The 14,860-nt window shown below is 31.2% G+C and overlaps 1 protein-coding gene across 1 annotated transcript in view; it reads left to right on the forward strand.

Moving 5' to 3' along the window:
* Positions 1-14,388, forward strand: part of LOC111699515 (dual specificity protein phosphatase MPK-4) — a 33,114-nt gene extending 18,726 nt beyond the window's left edge. The window contains exons 10-25 of the mRNA XM_023470202.1: positions 3,943-4,011; positions 4,866-4,903; positions 7,226-7,290; positions 7,708-7,770; positions 8,364-8,417; positions 9,157-9,260; positions 9,424-9,456; positions 10,097-10,192; positions 10,602-10,653; positions 10,837-10,879; positions 11,106-11,151; positions 12,102-12,145; positions 12,464-12,506; positions 12,632-12,739; positions 13,166-13,283; positions 13,646-14,388. Of these exons, the coding sequence (XP_023325970.1) occupies positions 3,943-4,011; positions 4,866-4,903; positions 7,226-7,290; positions 7,708-7,770; positions 8,364-8,417; positions 9,157-9,260; positions 9,424-9,456; positions 10,097-10,192; positions 10,602-10,653; positions 10,837-10,879; positions 11,106-11,151; positions 12,102-12,145; positions 12,464-12,506; positions 12,632-12,739; positions 13,166-13,283; positions 13,646-13,675 (1,006 nt within the window). The 3' untranslated portion in view covers positions 13,676-14,388. The remainder of the gene's footprint in view (positions 1-3,942; positions 4,012-4,865; positions 4,904-7,225; positions 7,291-7,707; positions 7,771-8,363; positions 8,418-9,156; positions 9,261-9,423; positions 9,457-10,096; positions 10,193-10,601; positions 10,654-10,836; positions 10,880-11,105; positions 11,152-12,101; positions 12,146-12,463; positions 12,507-12,631; positions 12,740-13,165; positions 13,284-13,645) is intronic.
* The last annotated feature ends 472 nt before the right edge of the window (positions 14,389-14,860 follow it).

Consider the following 14,860-nt stretch of genomic DNA (forward strand, 5'->3'; position numbering starts at 1 on the left):
CATATCGCAGTGCACAGAGCCCAAAACTTCAGACAGGGTATTGTTATAAAAACCAGTTTTAAAATCCCGGGCTTCATGGATGAGATCAGGCAGTTTTGTGAATATCGATTTTTTGTAATGAAATATTATTTTTTCAGTTTTTTTATATTCTCCAGTTTTTTTCGAATCACTTAAATCAAAATCTACACAAATGTTCAGACCCCAAAAAGGAAACGATACTCTTTTAAATTTCGGGCTCAGTGGAATTCGCAACTACTATTACAAACGAATTCAGAAAAGTTTACGCACATATCACTGTACTCGACAAACACACAAAGGTTTACAGGGTACTGTTGTAAATCAGGCTGTCCTCTCTTTGCTTGAAGGGTCACTTGATATTACACTTACAGTCCCTTTAACGAGAAATGTCAAATTTTAATCTAAACATTTTTTTGAAGCACCGAAACAAATATATAGCTTTTTACCCAAATTCTTCAACCGTTCATGAATGATAAATTTGACGAATGACGTTGTTAAGTTGGCTCTCCGGTGCTCCAGCAACTTTTGTTAGATAATAATTTGACATTCCTTAGAGATTCAAAACGTTACAACACAAATCCGCTAGTCACTTTATAAAGAATAGAAAAGAAAAATATTCAATTTACAACTGAATTTTTTTTTAATCTTTTTTAACACTCAAGTCCCACACATGTATCAAAAACTAACTGTTGAACATTTGTTTCTAAAACAATCTTAACTTTAAATTCATTTTTAAAATAGTCAATTTTCTAAGAGAAGATGTGGATAGGACATACTACTCAATAAATGGAGAGCCACAGTCCTTTTTAATGTCAACTATCTCTATACATAAAAGACCTGTTTTGATATTTAAGTTTCTAGTTTTATGAGAATTTAGAACATTATATTTGCTTTATAGGAGCTGTATTTCCTACCACTGTATTAATACTGATTTAGGTTACCTTCAACAGGGAATATTAGATAACAAAAATAAAAATTCATTCAAAAATCTTAACCCCAAACTTTAAACTACCCTTTTATTAGAAAAACCTAAATTAAAAAAAAAAAATTTTCACAACAAAATCAAAATTAAAATTTTTTATTTTTACTAAACGTTTTACCTTAACATTCCACCAAAATACCGTGGTTGTAATTTCCCTGTATCTTTCAAATAAATATGCAAGAATAAAGTTATAATGCCAAGCAAATAGCTTCTAGTACAATAGATGGCAACGTACAATTTGTACACTCTCAGTACAGCTGTATTCTGACGTCACAAGTGTCAACTTAGTTTTTGTGTCCGACAAAATTATTAATAATAGTGATAATTTAAGAATAAAGTGTTTTTCTTACAGTGAAATAAGTGCACTTTTATGTGTTTTTATTTTCTTATTTTACACTTTTTTATTTCATCTTGGAACACATGTGTAAAAATTTCTTTTTCCTTGTTGTATTTCACACTTGTGACGTCGTGTATAATATGGTCCATTTCTCTGTTTCCACCTATTGTACTTGATAATCTATTTTATGCCAAGTTTTTTATTCCAGAGTAGTGGAGTAAACTGTTCCGTTTCAAAGTTTCAAAGAGTTTTAAAGAGATTCGAAAATTTACAACTATTTTCACGACTGTATCGAATTTGATCTTTTGCCTCTCATTGTGACCGGCCTAGGGCCTAAACATATGTATATAGAATACATATGTATTGTATATGTGTCCTTTAATAATTGACAGTAGGGGTCTGCAATGCATATTCTAAATAATTTATGATACAGCTAGAGCTCTTACTGAAATTAAAGCTAGAGCTAGACCTAGACCTAGAACTAGAACCAAAACTATAAATTAAACCAGAGGTGGGGTTAGAACTAGAACTAGAATTAAAACTAGAGCTATACCTAGACCTAGAACTAGAGCCAAAACTATAAATAAAACCAGAGCTGGAGTTAGAGCTAGAGCTAGACCTAGACCTAGAACTAGAACCAAAACTATAAATTAAACCAGAGCTGGAGTTAGAGCTAGAACTATAATTAAAGCTAGAGCTAGACATAGACCTAGACCTATAACTAGAACCAAAACTATAAACAAAACCAGAGCTGGAGTTAGAGCTAGAACTAGAATTAAAGCTAGAACTAGACCTAGACCTAGACCTAGAACTAGAACTATAAATTAAACCAGAGCTGGAGTTAGAGTTAGAACTAGAATTAAAGCTAAACTAGACCTAGACCTAGACTTATAACTAGAACTATAAATTAAACCAGAGCTGGAGTTAGAGCTAGAACTAGAATTAAAGCTAAATTAGACCTAGACCTAGACCTAGAACTAGAACTATAAATTAAACCAGAGCTGGAGTTAGAGCTAGAACTAGAATTAAAGCTAAACTAGACCTAGACCTAGACCTAGAACTAGAACTATAAATAAAACCAGAGCTGGAGTTAGAGCTAAAACTAGACCTAGACCTGGAACTAGCCAAAATTATAAATCAAACCAGAGCTGGAGTTAGAGCTAGAGCTAGACCTAGACCTAGAACTAGAACCAAAACTATAAATAAAACCAGAGCTGGAGTTAGAGCTAGAGCTAGACCTAGACCTAGAACTAGAACCAAAACTATAAATAAAACCAGAGCTGGAGTTAGAGCTAGAACTAGACCTAGACCTAGAACTAGCCAAAATTATAAATCAAACCAGAGCTGGAGTTAGAGCTAGAACTAGACCTAGAACTAGAACTAGAACTAGAACCAAAACTATAAATAAAACCATAGCTGGAGTTAGAGCTAGAACTAGAATTAAAGCTAGACTAGAGCATGATCTACATTGACATAGCAATAACTTAACGCGTGATTGTTTATAGCTTTAGTTTATATGGAGCAATTTCAGATCGATTTTTGTGTGAGAGCGTGCACATTTTTGTTGATTTTGCGGTGTGCAATCGTTCATCCATTTTTATTAACACATATACGTGCTGTTGTGCTGCAGATCGTGACATTTGATAATCGAGGAATATATTCGCTTATATGCATCAATCTATTGATATTTCAGGAATATATTCGCTTATATGCATCAATCTATTGATATTTCAGGAATATATTCGCTCATATGCATCAATCTATTGATATTTCAGGAATATATTCGTCTATATGCATCAATCTATTGATAGTTTAGGAAGATATTCGCTTATATGCATCAATCTATTGATATTTTAGGAATATATTCGCTTATATGCATCAATCTATTGATATTTCAGGAATATATTCGCTTATATGCACCAATATATTGTTATTTCAGGAATATCTTTGCTCTTTTGCGTCAATCTGTAGATATTTAAGGAATATCTACGCACAATTTGCGTCACATATTCAATATTTTAGAAATATACGCCCATTTGCGTCATATCTATATAATAAAACAAGACATTCGTATATATATATATATGTTGCGTATAGCCTGCCAAACGGCTGGACCGATTTGGCTGAATTTTTTTGTGGACACTCAGGGTGGCCGGGGGTTGTTATAGAGTATAAAAAAATCTAAATTATTTTTTTTTACAAATTTTCTTATTATTTATTTAAATTTTTCTTTCACAGGCAACGCCGGGCCCTTCAGCTAGTATTCAATATACTTTTTTACACACATTTGCATGAAATACTCAATATTTTAGGAATATTTACTCTCCTTTGCGTCACATATTCAATATTTTAGAAATATGTTTACGCCCATTTGCGTCACATACTCAATATTTTAGGAATACTTACGCTCATTTGCGTCACATATTCAATATTTCAGAAATATATTTACACCCAATTGCGTCACATACTCAATATTTTATGAACATTTACGCACATATGCGTCACTCATCTGATATTTTAGGAACATTTACGCACATATATGCATCACATATATTAATACTTCGGAATATTTACGCACATATCCGTCACTCATATGATTGTTTAGGACCATTTACGCACATATGCGTCACTCAACTGATATCCTGAGCACACTGGAGACTGCTAAACCTACAAAGTAAGTACATATTTTTTATACTTTTTATTCAATTGAAATGTTGCTTTATTTTCATATAAATTGTACCAATAATAATAATTAATAGCTTCTTTATGAAAAGATATAGATTGCTTAAAATTACTTTTTAAGTCTTCCAATTTATCTTTTAAACATTATTTTAGAATTTTTCTCACTTTTATTTGCTTCAAGGTTTATAACATTTTCCCCGCGACATCTTATACGCAAGGGCTGGGCAAAGTTCCGTTAACGAATCGAGGTTTTCGAAAATCAACGGAAGAGGGGGTTAAAGAACGGCAAAAACTGTTTAAATCATTAACGAAAAGGATTAGCCGTTTTTAAAAAAAATTTACGGTTAGAAATATTACCTAAAAAGCTAAAAACGATGTCATCTTCTGTGTTTATAAACCGTTTACGGCCAGGGGCGGCACTAGCCAGGGGCATAAAATAACATTTTTTGTCGTTAACGCCGTTAATACTGTAATATACTGTTAACGGCCGTGTCGTTGACCGTTAACGAAATTTTTGTAATAACGGTACCATTAACAGCTATTAGTCGTTAACATTTGCTAAACATTTTCTGTTAACGCCGCTAATAAAATTGAGATCGTTAACTAACGGTAATTAAAAACTGGAAAATGCCGTTAACGAAATAAACGTTACGTTCTTTTACTTTTAAAATTAACGGCTTACTGAAATTTTTCTTTTTTAACGGTTGGAACTAACCGTCAACAAAACGGCTAGAAAAATTTGGAACGTGCCCAGCCCTACGCATTGATACATCTTATATGATTTTTTAAATTTTAACATTTTAAGTTTTATATTTTAAACTGCTTGATATATGCAATTTGTTTCAGATCAAGAATAGATCTAATTGAAGAACATTTACATTTGGGTAATTATATTTTATTTTATATTATATTTTCAATCAGTTTCATATTTTCATAGCTAATATAAACTGAATAAAATCATCTTAACATATAGCTAAAGATTTTGAAATTTTGAATTGTTACTTTTTACAAAAGGCAAAATCTCTAGTTTCAAATTGCAAGACTTCAAAAAGAAACGGCTTTTCTTCCACTTGTTATCACTTTAGCTAAAGAGACTCTAAGCGTAATTTCAAGTTACCCTCCGTGTAAAAATGGCAATGCCCGATTCACAACGGTATCCTTGAAAGGTTTGTGGGTTCTCTACAGGAGGAATTATCAGAGATTAACACTTTTAAACCTAGGAAAACGTCACGCACCTCTGCCCCTTTAGTAAAAGTAAATTCACCCTATATGAAGCATAAGGTCTGACAGCGTCAACCTTGTTGCACCGCCTAGTCTTTTCCATAGAGCTAGGTACAGTCAAGGTTATAATGCAAGTTATTTCAGAGGTATACACATTTTTTGTACTTAAGTGAACACAAGACGGATGGCACAGCCTGACATGAATTCCATTTACACAAAAATTAATCTATGAAATATTCTGGTCATAGGAAACTATTATGTGAATTTTCAAAATTGTTAAAATTAAATGCTTTTAACCTCCTCGGACACTAAACGAAGACTGATGCATCTATTCTTGTTTACAAAGTCCGCCCAGAGAGAACTGGTTTCAATATGGACGCAGAGTATACACGACCGCAATTAACTTTCCTTGCATTAGTACCTTGGCTACAGTACAAACTGGGACCGGAAAGGTTGACCCGGCTCGGCCCGTCAATATTCTCCATATTATTGATCAAACTTAGGTTTCAAGCGTAAAATTGTGAATCGGGCAATGCCATTTTTGCATGGTGGGCCAGTGGACACCATGCTGACAGAAAGAAAGAAAGAAAAAATGAAAGAAATAAGCATTAAAAATGTTTGTGTGTGAAATTTTCTGGATTAAAAGAGTTGAAAAGATGAATAAATGAGCTGACTGAATTTTTGGAAAATCTGATAACATAACTTTCGTTGTTACTGGGTTCACCGACTAAACTTAATATCCGATTAAAAAAATTTAATTGGCCACGTGGAATCATTCAGAGTATCAAGAGTCTCTGCAGAGACACCTGGCGTCCAAATAATCGACGTTTTAAGTGCATTGTAAAAATAAAAAATAAAAAATAGTATGAAATATCAACTATATACGAATGCATCGACAATTATTTATGCTCATTCTTTGGTAAGAGTCGTTTCTAACAATTTTTTAGTAATTTCGTTTTTAGAGAACACTCCCTTAAATATCCAATTAAAAACTTTAATTTGCCAATGAGAGATGCGGAAAATTAACAATTACAATTGACAACTCTAAACCGCTGCAGACATCATGGATAATGACCATTTTGATATCGAGTCTGTCATTGATGGAATCTTATCTGAAATAGATAAGTAATCATTCTGTGGCTCAGGTTTAGGTGTTAACAAGGAAGGCAGCTGGCCCAGGGATTTAAGACAAAAGATTTGGCCTCGGTTATTTTAAGTTTAAAATCTCAAACTCATGAGCAATTGTGAATGTCAGCAATGCTTCTATTTTTTAATAAAATAATCCGATTCAAAAATAAAATTCAACAGTTTTAAAAAGTAAATATTTTAAATTTTAAAAATATTTTGAAGTAAAGACAGTAACTACATATGATTGTAGTATCCCATACCAAGTATTTGTTCTTTGTTGAAAATGCAACTTTGAATATTTTGATTATGATTTTTATTTGCACTGAGCTGGGATCTTTAGAATGGGATACCATTAATCCCGACTGCTTAATCCGTATATCCAATGTGGACACTTTTGTTGTCATGCTTAATCCACTCTTTTTTTGGATATAGAACAGAAAAATCAAAAACCGGTTTTTTAAAATTAAGACTCCTTCCCGTTTCTGTATATTAACCTTAAATGGCGCGCAAAATTCGGTTGAATGTTATACACTTTTCAGGATACAAGTACAAGATTAAGTTAGTCTCGAGATCAAGAAAAAGAGACGATTAAGCATTACTCTCGATATCCACCATTCTAAAGTTACCAGCTCTGATTGTCAATTTTCAATGTAATTATATGAACAAAGGTCGGAACTTCTGCATTATGAGCATTAATCGCTAGATACCACACATCCGGTTCTTTTGTTGTCCAAAGGATTAAGTTGCTTCCTATTGGATATCGTTAACAATCAAAAGCGACAACAAATCTGCTCTCGACCAATGAGAGCTCAAGATTATGTAATGCTGATGTTTTCTCTATTCAACTTGAAATTTAGGAAATATTGATGCCGCTACGGATGTTTTAACTCTTCAATCCCATGATATTACTCATATAGTCACCGTAAGTTAATTTTGAAATTTGATCAAATTTATGGTGCCTTCCGGCCACTTATTGCGTAATTGGAATTATTAATTATTATTAATTAATTATCAATTATTGATGCAAAAACTTATAGAGAACATGTTTTTGTTTAGTCTTAGATTTGAATTATCTTATTCAAGATTATTATTAATAACATTCTATAATTGCATTATTTATATTATTATTATTATTATTATTATTATTATTATTATTATTATTATTATTATTATTAACTCCCGTTTCTGTATATAATCTTAAATGGCGCGCAAAATTTCAAATTTATCGGCTTCATATACGCGACTCCGATTGGTTGAATTTTATACACTTATTATTATTATTATTATTATTATTATTATTATTATTATTATTATTATTATTATTATTATTATTATTATTATTATCCCCCTGCCTAGAAAAATAAGTTCCTTGCTACCCAGAATATCCTATATACATATACAGGTATAGTCAAAACCAGAAAACTGAAATAGGAAGACGACTTTTAGGCTAAAGTTATGATTTTTGATAAATCATTCATAATCATTCATAAAAAAATTAACAAACCATTTCTAAATTTCTTTTGTGAAAAAAGCATGCTTAATGCTTATGCTGTATCTCGGCAGTCTTTACATTATGCAGCGAGAACCAGAAAATTCTGAAATACGAAGACGACCTTTAGACTAAAGATTAAACAGACCCATATCACTTTATAAGTGATATAATAACTAACCAGTAAAATGATTTGCTTTGTAACATCAAGTACACTGAAGTTTTGCTAATGTCGTCTTCCTTTTCGGCAGTTTTCTGGTTCTCACTGAATAATTACAATTTTATAATTGGTTGTGTACATGAATAAAGATGAGAAAGAAAACATCCAAAAAAAGACAAATCAAAGTCGGGGCGGGGCGTCTAATGTTGGAATTTGGCTGAAAAGCCTAGACTGTCTCAGCTTTCAAGGGTACTGTTGTGGATCCCATTGAAATTATGTTTACAGCCCTTTTAATAATTCATTGTTGTAAAAAGGTGAAATTGAAATTCAATTTATTTCCCTCTAGGTTACAGATATCCCAAGTGAAGATCTGTTTTCTCACTTTTCACGAGCTATTAAGGTGATTTTACTTAGATTTATTTATTTATTTATTTATCTTTTTATTTATAGATGTTTTCCGTTTTAAAACCTTCAGGGAGTTTTCTTTTTCTCCACCATCAGATGATTTCAATACTTTTCAATTGTTATCTCAATAATTTAGTTTTTACCATAGTATTCAAATTAGGTATAAACCAAAACAATTTGATAATTAATTTATCAATCAGTTTAACAAAAACAATGGGTGTATAGTTTTGCGTTCAGTAAATTGAAGAGGGTTGGATCTGTCTGGTTTATTGTGTCTAGTTTCAGTTTATTAAAGAGGACATGCTGACAGGAACTATATTGGTTCATTTTGTCTAGTTTCAGTTTATTAAAGAGGACATGCAGGCAGGAAATATATTGGTTCATTGTGTCTAGTTTCAGTTTATTAAAGAGGACATGCAGACAGGAAATATATTGGTTCATTGTGTCTAGTTTTAATTAATTAAGGAGGACATGCAGGCAGGAAATATATTGGTTCATTGTGTCTAGTTTCAGTTTATTAAAGAGGACATGCAGACAGGAAATATATTGGTTCATTGTGTCTAGTTTTAATTAATTAAGGAGGACATGTAGGCAGGAAATATATTGGTTCATTGGGTCTAGTTTTAATTAATTAAGGAGGACATGTAGGCAGGAAATATATTGCTTAACATTTTGTCTATTCTTAGTTGATTAAGGAGGACAGGCAAGGAGGAAATGTATTATTTCTACTTTAGTTTATTGAAGAGGGCATGCAGACAGGAAATGTTTTGGTTCATTGCTTCTATGGAAAATCTAGATCAGCAAGCATAATTTGCGCATTCATCATGCAGAAGTACAGGTACGAGTACAGGTACAGGAAGAGGTACAAGTACAGGTACAGGTACAGGTACAAGTTCATGTACAGGTACAGGCACAGGTACAGGTACAGGTACAGGTACAGGTACAGGTACAGGTACAGGTACAGGTAAAAGCTTAATATTTAAAACAAATACATATTTTAGGATTGGTTTTGACCAGGCACTTGAATTTGTTAGGTAAAAATAAGATTTACTATTTGACCCAATCCCCCTTGCTCCTTTTATACATGATCTTGTATTCGATGCATTTTTTGTTGTACTTATAGAATGTAATATCACATTCTTCCAGAATATATAATTTATCAAAAATTACATTTAGTACATCGTGGCAAAAGATCAGAACAAACAAAATAACTTTTTGTACATTGTTATTTATTTTCTAATTCAATTAATTAGAGAACTGAAAGTTTAAAAAAAATGATAATAATTAGTATTTCTTAATAATTTTGCGGGAATTTTCTTTTTTAATTCTTCCAAAAATATAATAAATTTTTTTTTTTGGGGGGGGGGATTGGGTTCATTTAGAAGAGTAAAATTGTGGTTTAAAATGTAAACATGAAATATGTTTTCAAACATTTCCTATATGTAAGAGTATTTGAAAACATAACGATGAAATTTTTGTTTTTACATTTGAGAGATTATTATTTGCTCCCTTTACACATTAACATTTACACTGCAGACACAATTAAGGAAATTGTAAGAATTTAACACTTTTAAAAATAGAAAAACAATGCTATTTGCTCAATAATGTGGTGTATATTGTGAATCCGACATGCAACAATTGAGATTATGCTTACAGACCCTTGTGTTTTCATAGGTCTAAAAGAAGCCTGGTGAACCCTAACCCTGGGTTTAAGGCCCAACTACGTCTCTGGGAATTCTTGAAATATAAAATAGATACGAACAGTGTTAGGTAATTTTAGATGTTAGTTTTACTTTTTCTATTTTTAATTTGTGTTTGAAATTTTTCAGATGATTTCGAATCAATTTTAGACTTATACATTCAAAATTCAAACATTTCAATCTGAGACTTCTGTTTTGGTATCCCTTAACTCATCGTAAAACTTTTTTATTGAAGAATTTTAGATAAATTCATCGGATATCCTAGAAATCCATCCCAAGTTAAAAAACAAATTACTCTAAAAGTTAATCTGCTCTTTTCCCCTCTTTTTGGATTGGCTGTTTGTTTTCTAAAATCGACATTTTAGATACTTCCCTAGATTCAAACGAAAGATTAACAAAAAGAGGAGATCAAACGTTGATTTTGATATTCAGAAATACCAAGTTTTCTGCTCTGAACCATCATATTTTTATATTTTTAGGTATAAAATGTATAGAACGCACATAGTAAGTGAACAAATGAGAAAAGCAAAGGAATGAAGAAACATTTTTTATTTATTTTTTTTTTTGAAATAAAGATATGGTTAGGGGTGCAAAACTAATTTAATTTAGATTTTTTAGAATTAAATTTTAAAATTGTTATTAATCAATTAATCAGATTTTATAATAGTTATTTCTCAATAAATGTGTAAATTAATATTTTCTTGAATTGTAAAGATCTTATCCCGAGAAGTGCTCCTACCTATTCTAGAAAATCCAGGAAAAAGTTGTTTTCATTTTGCGGATTTTTAAGATGTAAAATTATGCTTTTAGTGTCGCATTGAGACAAATTTGATAATTTATACATGTAGTAAAAGATATATCATTGTAAATAAAAGGCAATAGTTAAAACAGTTGTTAAAACAGCATTTTTAAAAGTTGTTAAACATATTTGATTGTTTTCATGTTTATTTTTGCAATTTGAAAAACAACTTTTTTGTGACAAGATATTCGAGATGACCCCTCAGTGCTTTATGCTTGCAAACAGTGCAGGTGCTTTACAGTTTTTGCAGATTTTTCATCTTTAACATTTCTTCTCTGAAAACATTTTTTCAGTTCTTTCTGAGCTGGGAACTTTAGAATGGATCCTTTAATCCCAACTACTTGATCCGAATATCCACTGTAGAAACTTTTAATTATAGTCCTTAATCCACTCTTTTTCTCTTTCTTTGGATATCCGTTCATTGTTTTCTCCAATGAGAGTGCAGAAATATAGTTCGTAAATTGTATTGACCAATGACAGTCTTGAAAACAAATTCTATCCCATGAGAGAAATCCGCGATTTGAACAAATCAAGCATTTGTCGTCGGCCATTTTGTAGATTAATCGGTGAAGAAATATTTTTAATAATACGTTTGAGATTCCTTTTTTAACCAATTTTAATGAATTAATAAATAAATGGGTGAGAAATTGAATGAAGGCCCTTCCAGTCAAGAAAGCGAACAAATCTGGCGTTCCTAGAATTCAATTTGTTGATTTAAATATTTAATCTCGAGATTATGTTAGTCTCGAGATTAGCAAAAAGATTAACCATTAATCCTGATATTCACCTTCTAAAGTTCCCAGCTCTGGTTGTAAAATATTTTTTTTTACAAAATCAACGAAATCAACATCATATTCTTAAATGTTTAATTCTCCCCCAGCCTCTAAATCAGTGAGTAAAAATGTATATAAATAAATTTAGGTATTTTAAATTGATCTCACTATATTTCATATAAAAAAACATATGACTCTGTAGGGGTGATGTAAGTTCAGGTTTTGAAAGCCACAAACTTTGATTTTCTAAATTCAATATCGTTGCAACCCAATGTCGTAGACCTTGAATATTTCAAACTTTGAATTCTGTTAGATCAAATAATGCAAGTTCGAAATATCAAAGGTTTACATCATAAGGTTGCAAAGATATAGGTTTTACAAAAACAAAAACATTATTTATGATTTAGAAAACCTCTTGCAACAAGTTTACATCAATTACCTCATTTACCAGGTATTATTATTATTATTATTATTATTATTATTATTATTATTATTATTATTATTGTTATTATTATTATTATTATTATTATTATTATTATAATTAGTATTATCATTATTATTATTATTATTATTATTGTTATTTTTATTATTATCAAATTAATGTTTATTATCATTTAAATAATTGATTAATTGAGAACTCGTTTTTGTTTATTGTTTATTGTTTTTTTTTACTTAGATAGTTGATTTGAATAATTGATTTATTGATAAACCTTTTTATTGATTATATTACTTAACTTGTTAATTGATTGATTTATTGAGAACCTTTCAGGGGAGAACCCTCACTGGTATAACCCTTTATCTAAAGAAAAAAGGAAAACAATTCGTTATTAATATTTTTTGTTTTAGATACACCTTCCCCCATTTATTAACTGAGATGACCCCTCCTTCATCCCCCGCTTTTCAAAATTTTAAACCTCCTGATTGTTCTGCTATGAAGGGGAAAGTACTGCTCTAAGTCTGTTTACGTATCCCCCCTGGATTGGATGTGTGAAAGTATTAGAAGTACATTATCTGGTAAACTGTACTGTCAGTATTGCAATTCCAGGTTAGAGTTTAATAGAAGTACATTATCTTGTAAACTGTACTGTCAGGTTAATGTATTAGGAATACATTATCTTGTAAACTGTACTGTCAGTACTGCAAATCCAGGTTAGTGTATTAGGAATACATTATCTTGTAAACTGTACTGTCAGTACTGCAAATCCAGGTTTGTGTATTAGGAATACATTATCTTGTAAACTGTACTGTAAGCACTGCAGATCCAGGTTAGTGTATTAGGAATACATTATCTGGTAAACTGTACTGTCAGTACTGCAGATCCAGGTTTGTGTATTAGGAATACATTATCTTGTAAACTGTACTGTCAGTACTGCAAATTCAGGTTGGTGTACGTTAAAATGTAAACAAACCCTGCCCCCTGATTTTTTTTCTATTCTTATAGTTGTACACTGTAAACTAGGTACATGTTTAGGATAGGGCAGTACAGTTGGGTTCTAGGATTGGACTGTACATGTGGTGCTAGTGTTTCTCCAGCTTTTAAACTTGATATGACCGCCATTACATTCAACACACCTGATAAACATCTACAGGTGATCAATTTCATTTAATAATTAGATCTCTTGGAAATTGATTAAAAGTTTGTTACTTCCCTTAAGCTATTTTCACTTTTAAAACATTTTGACTTTTTGATCTAAAATGAAGTTTTCTTGAAAAAAATTAATTTTGGCTTTAACCTTTGACTTAAAAAAAGATAAATATTCATTTACAATTGATTAGAAGATTTGTTTCCAAATAATAATTTAACCACAACTTTGAACTTACATAATTTTGAGAGGCCTCTCGAAAGCCTGCAGACAACCTTTTAATTTATAAAACAGATCCCATTGATTTATATCTAAACGAAATTCAGCTGTTTTGACCACGTGGCAGTAGTATGACGACCTTTGTTTAGAATATCCCGCGGCAACCTGTGTTGGTCTGACTAACCCTTGCCTTGGCTCTTCTTCAGCAATCACACACTCAACACACGCTCAGAAATAAAATCAAGCATTAGAGTTTTCAATCTTAGAGATCAAAGATGGCATTTATAGCGCTGGGCGACGTTATCGCAGCATGGATAGCTTTTTTTCTGATTAAAGGGACTGTAAGCTTAAGTATGAATTAGATATCAATATTTTTAATTTTGAAAACTGATCATTTCAATAGTTGGTTCTAAGTGACTTGCATTTTTACCTGAGAAAAGCATAAAGGAAATACCGGAACTAAACACACGTTTCAAGCTTTTCCACATTATTGATCAGGAAAAGGACCAAGGTTTCAATTTTGAATCAAGCATCAAATGCCATCTTTTCATGGAGGGTCAATTGACATTTTCCTTACATCCCTTTAACGAACTGGATATCCCATTAACTGCTTGAGGTGATCAATGTTTCATTGACAATGTTTTGAAAAATAAAGGATGCTCATGTCAATAGACGAATAGAATAAGTTAAAAACAAATGGTTACATAAATCACTAATCCGTAACATAAATTTCAATTAACTCTAATGTAATAACGGATAGGAAAAAAGTTAATGACCGGCCCCAGCCCTTCTGACTGCTCTAAATGTTATCTATAGAAAGTTATTGCAAGAAAGCCAAGGCACAGAATAATTTTGTTTTTTAAATAAATAGAAATTGTTAAAAGAAATTGAATTATGTGATGTAAAACAAAATGATAAAATGAAAATTAGGTTCTCTAATTTTTATGTTTTTGCTGTGTAAAAAAAATGTTTTGTTTTTTATTTACAAGTCAAGGGACTGTTAAAGTACAATGAAAGGGTATATAGGCTAAATCCTAATTAATTTTAGGAGTTCGTGACCAATATTAGTTTTATATGATGTCCCTGTCTACTCGATATAAAACTGTGTTCAGGTTATACCAAAAGTCATATTTACGTGACATGGTATTGGAATCAAAGTTTAAACAGATCTGATAACTTTAGAATGAGATATCTTTAATTCCAATTACTAAATCTGAGTATCCAATGGACACACTTTTGATTTTCTTCTTAAACCGAATTTCTAGAATATAGTAGAGAAAAATCAAAAACCGGTTTTTTTAATTTAGAGAGTCACTCCCGTTTCTGTATATAATCTTAAATGGCGCGCAAAATTTCAAATTTAT

The sequence above is a fragment of the Eurytemora carolleeae genome, unplaced genomic scaffold (assembly GCF_000591075.1).
Source record: "Eurytemora carolleeae unplaced genomic scaffold, Eaff_2.0 scaffold365, whole genome shotgun sequence".
NCBI classification, from domain to species: Eukaryota; Metazoa; Arthropoda; class Copepoda; order Calanoida; family Temoridae; genus Eurytemora; species Eurytemora carolleeae.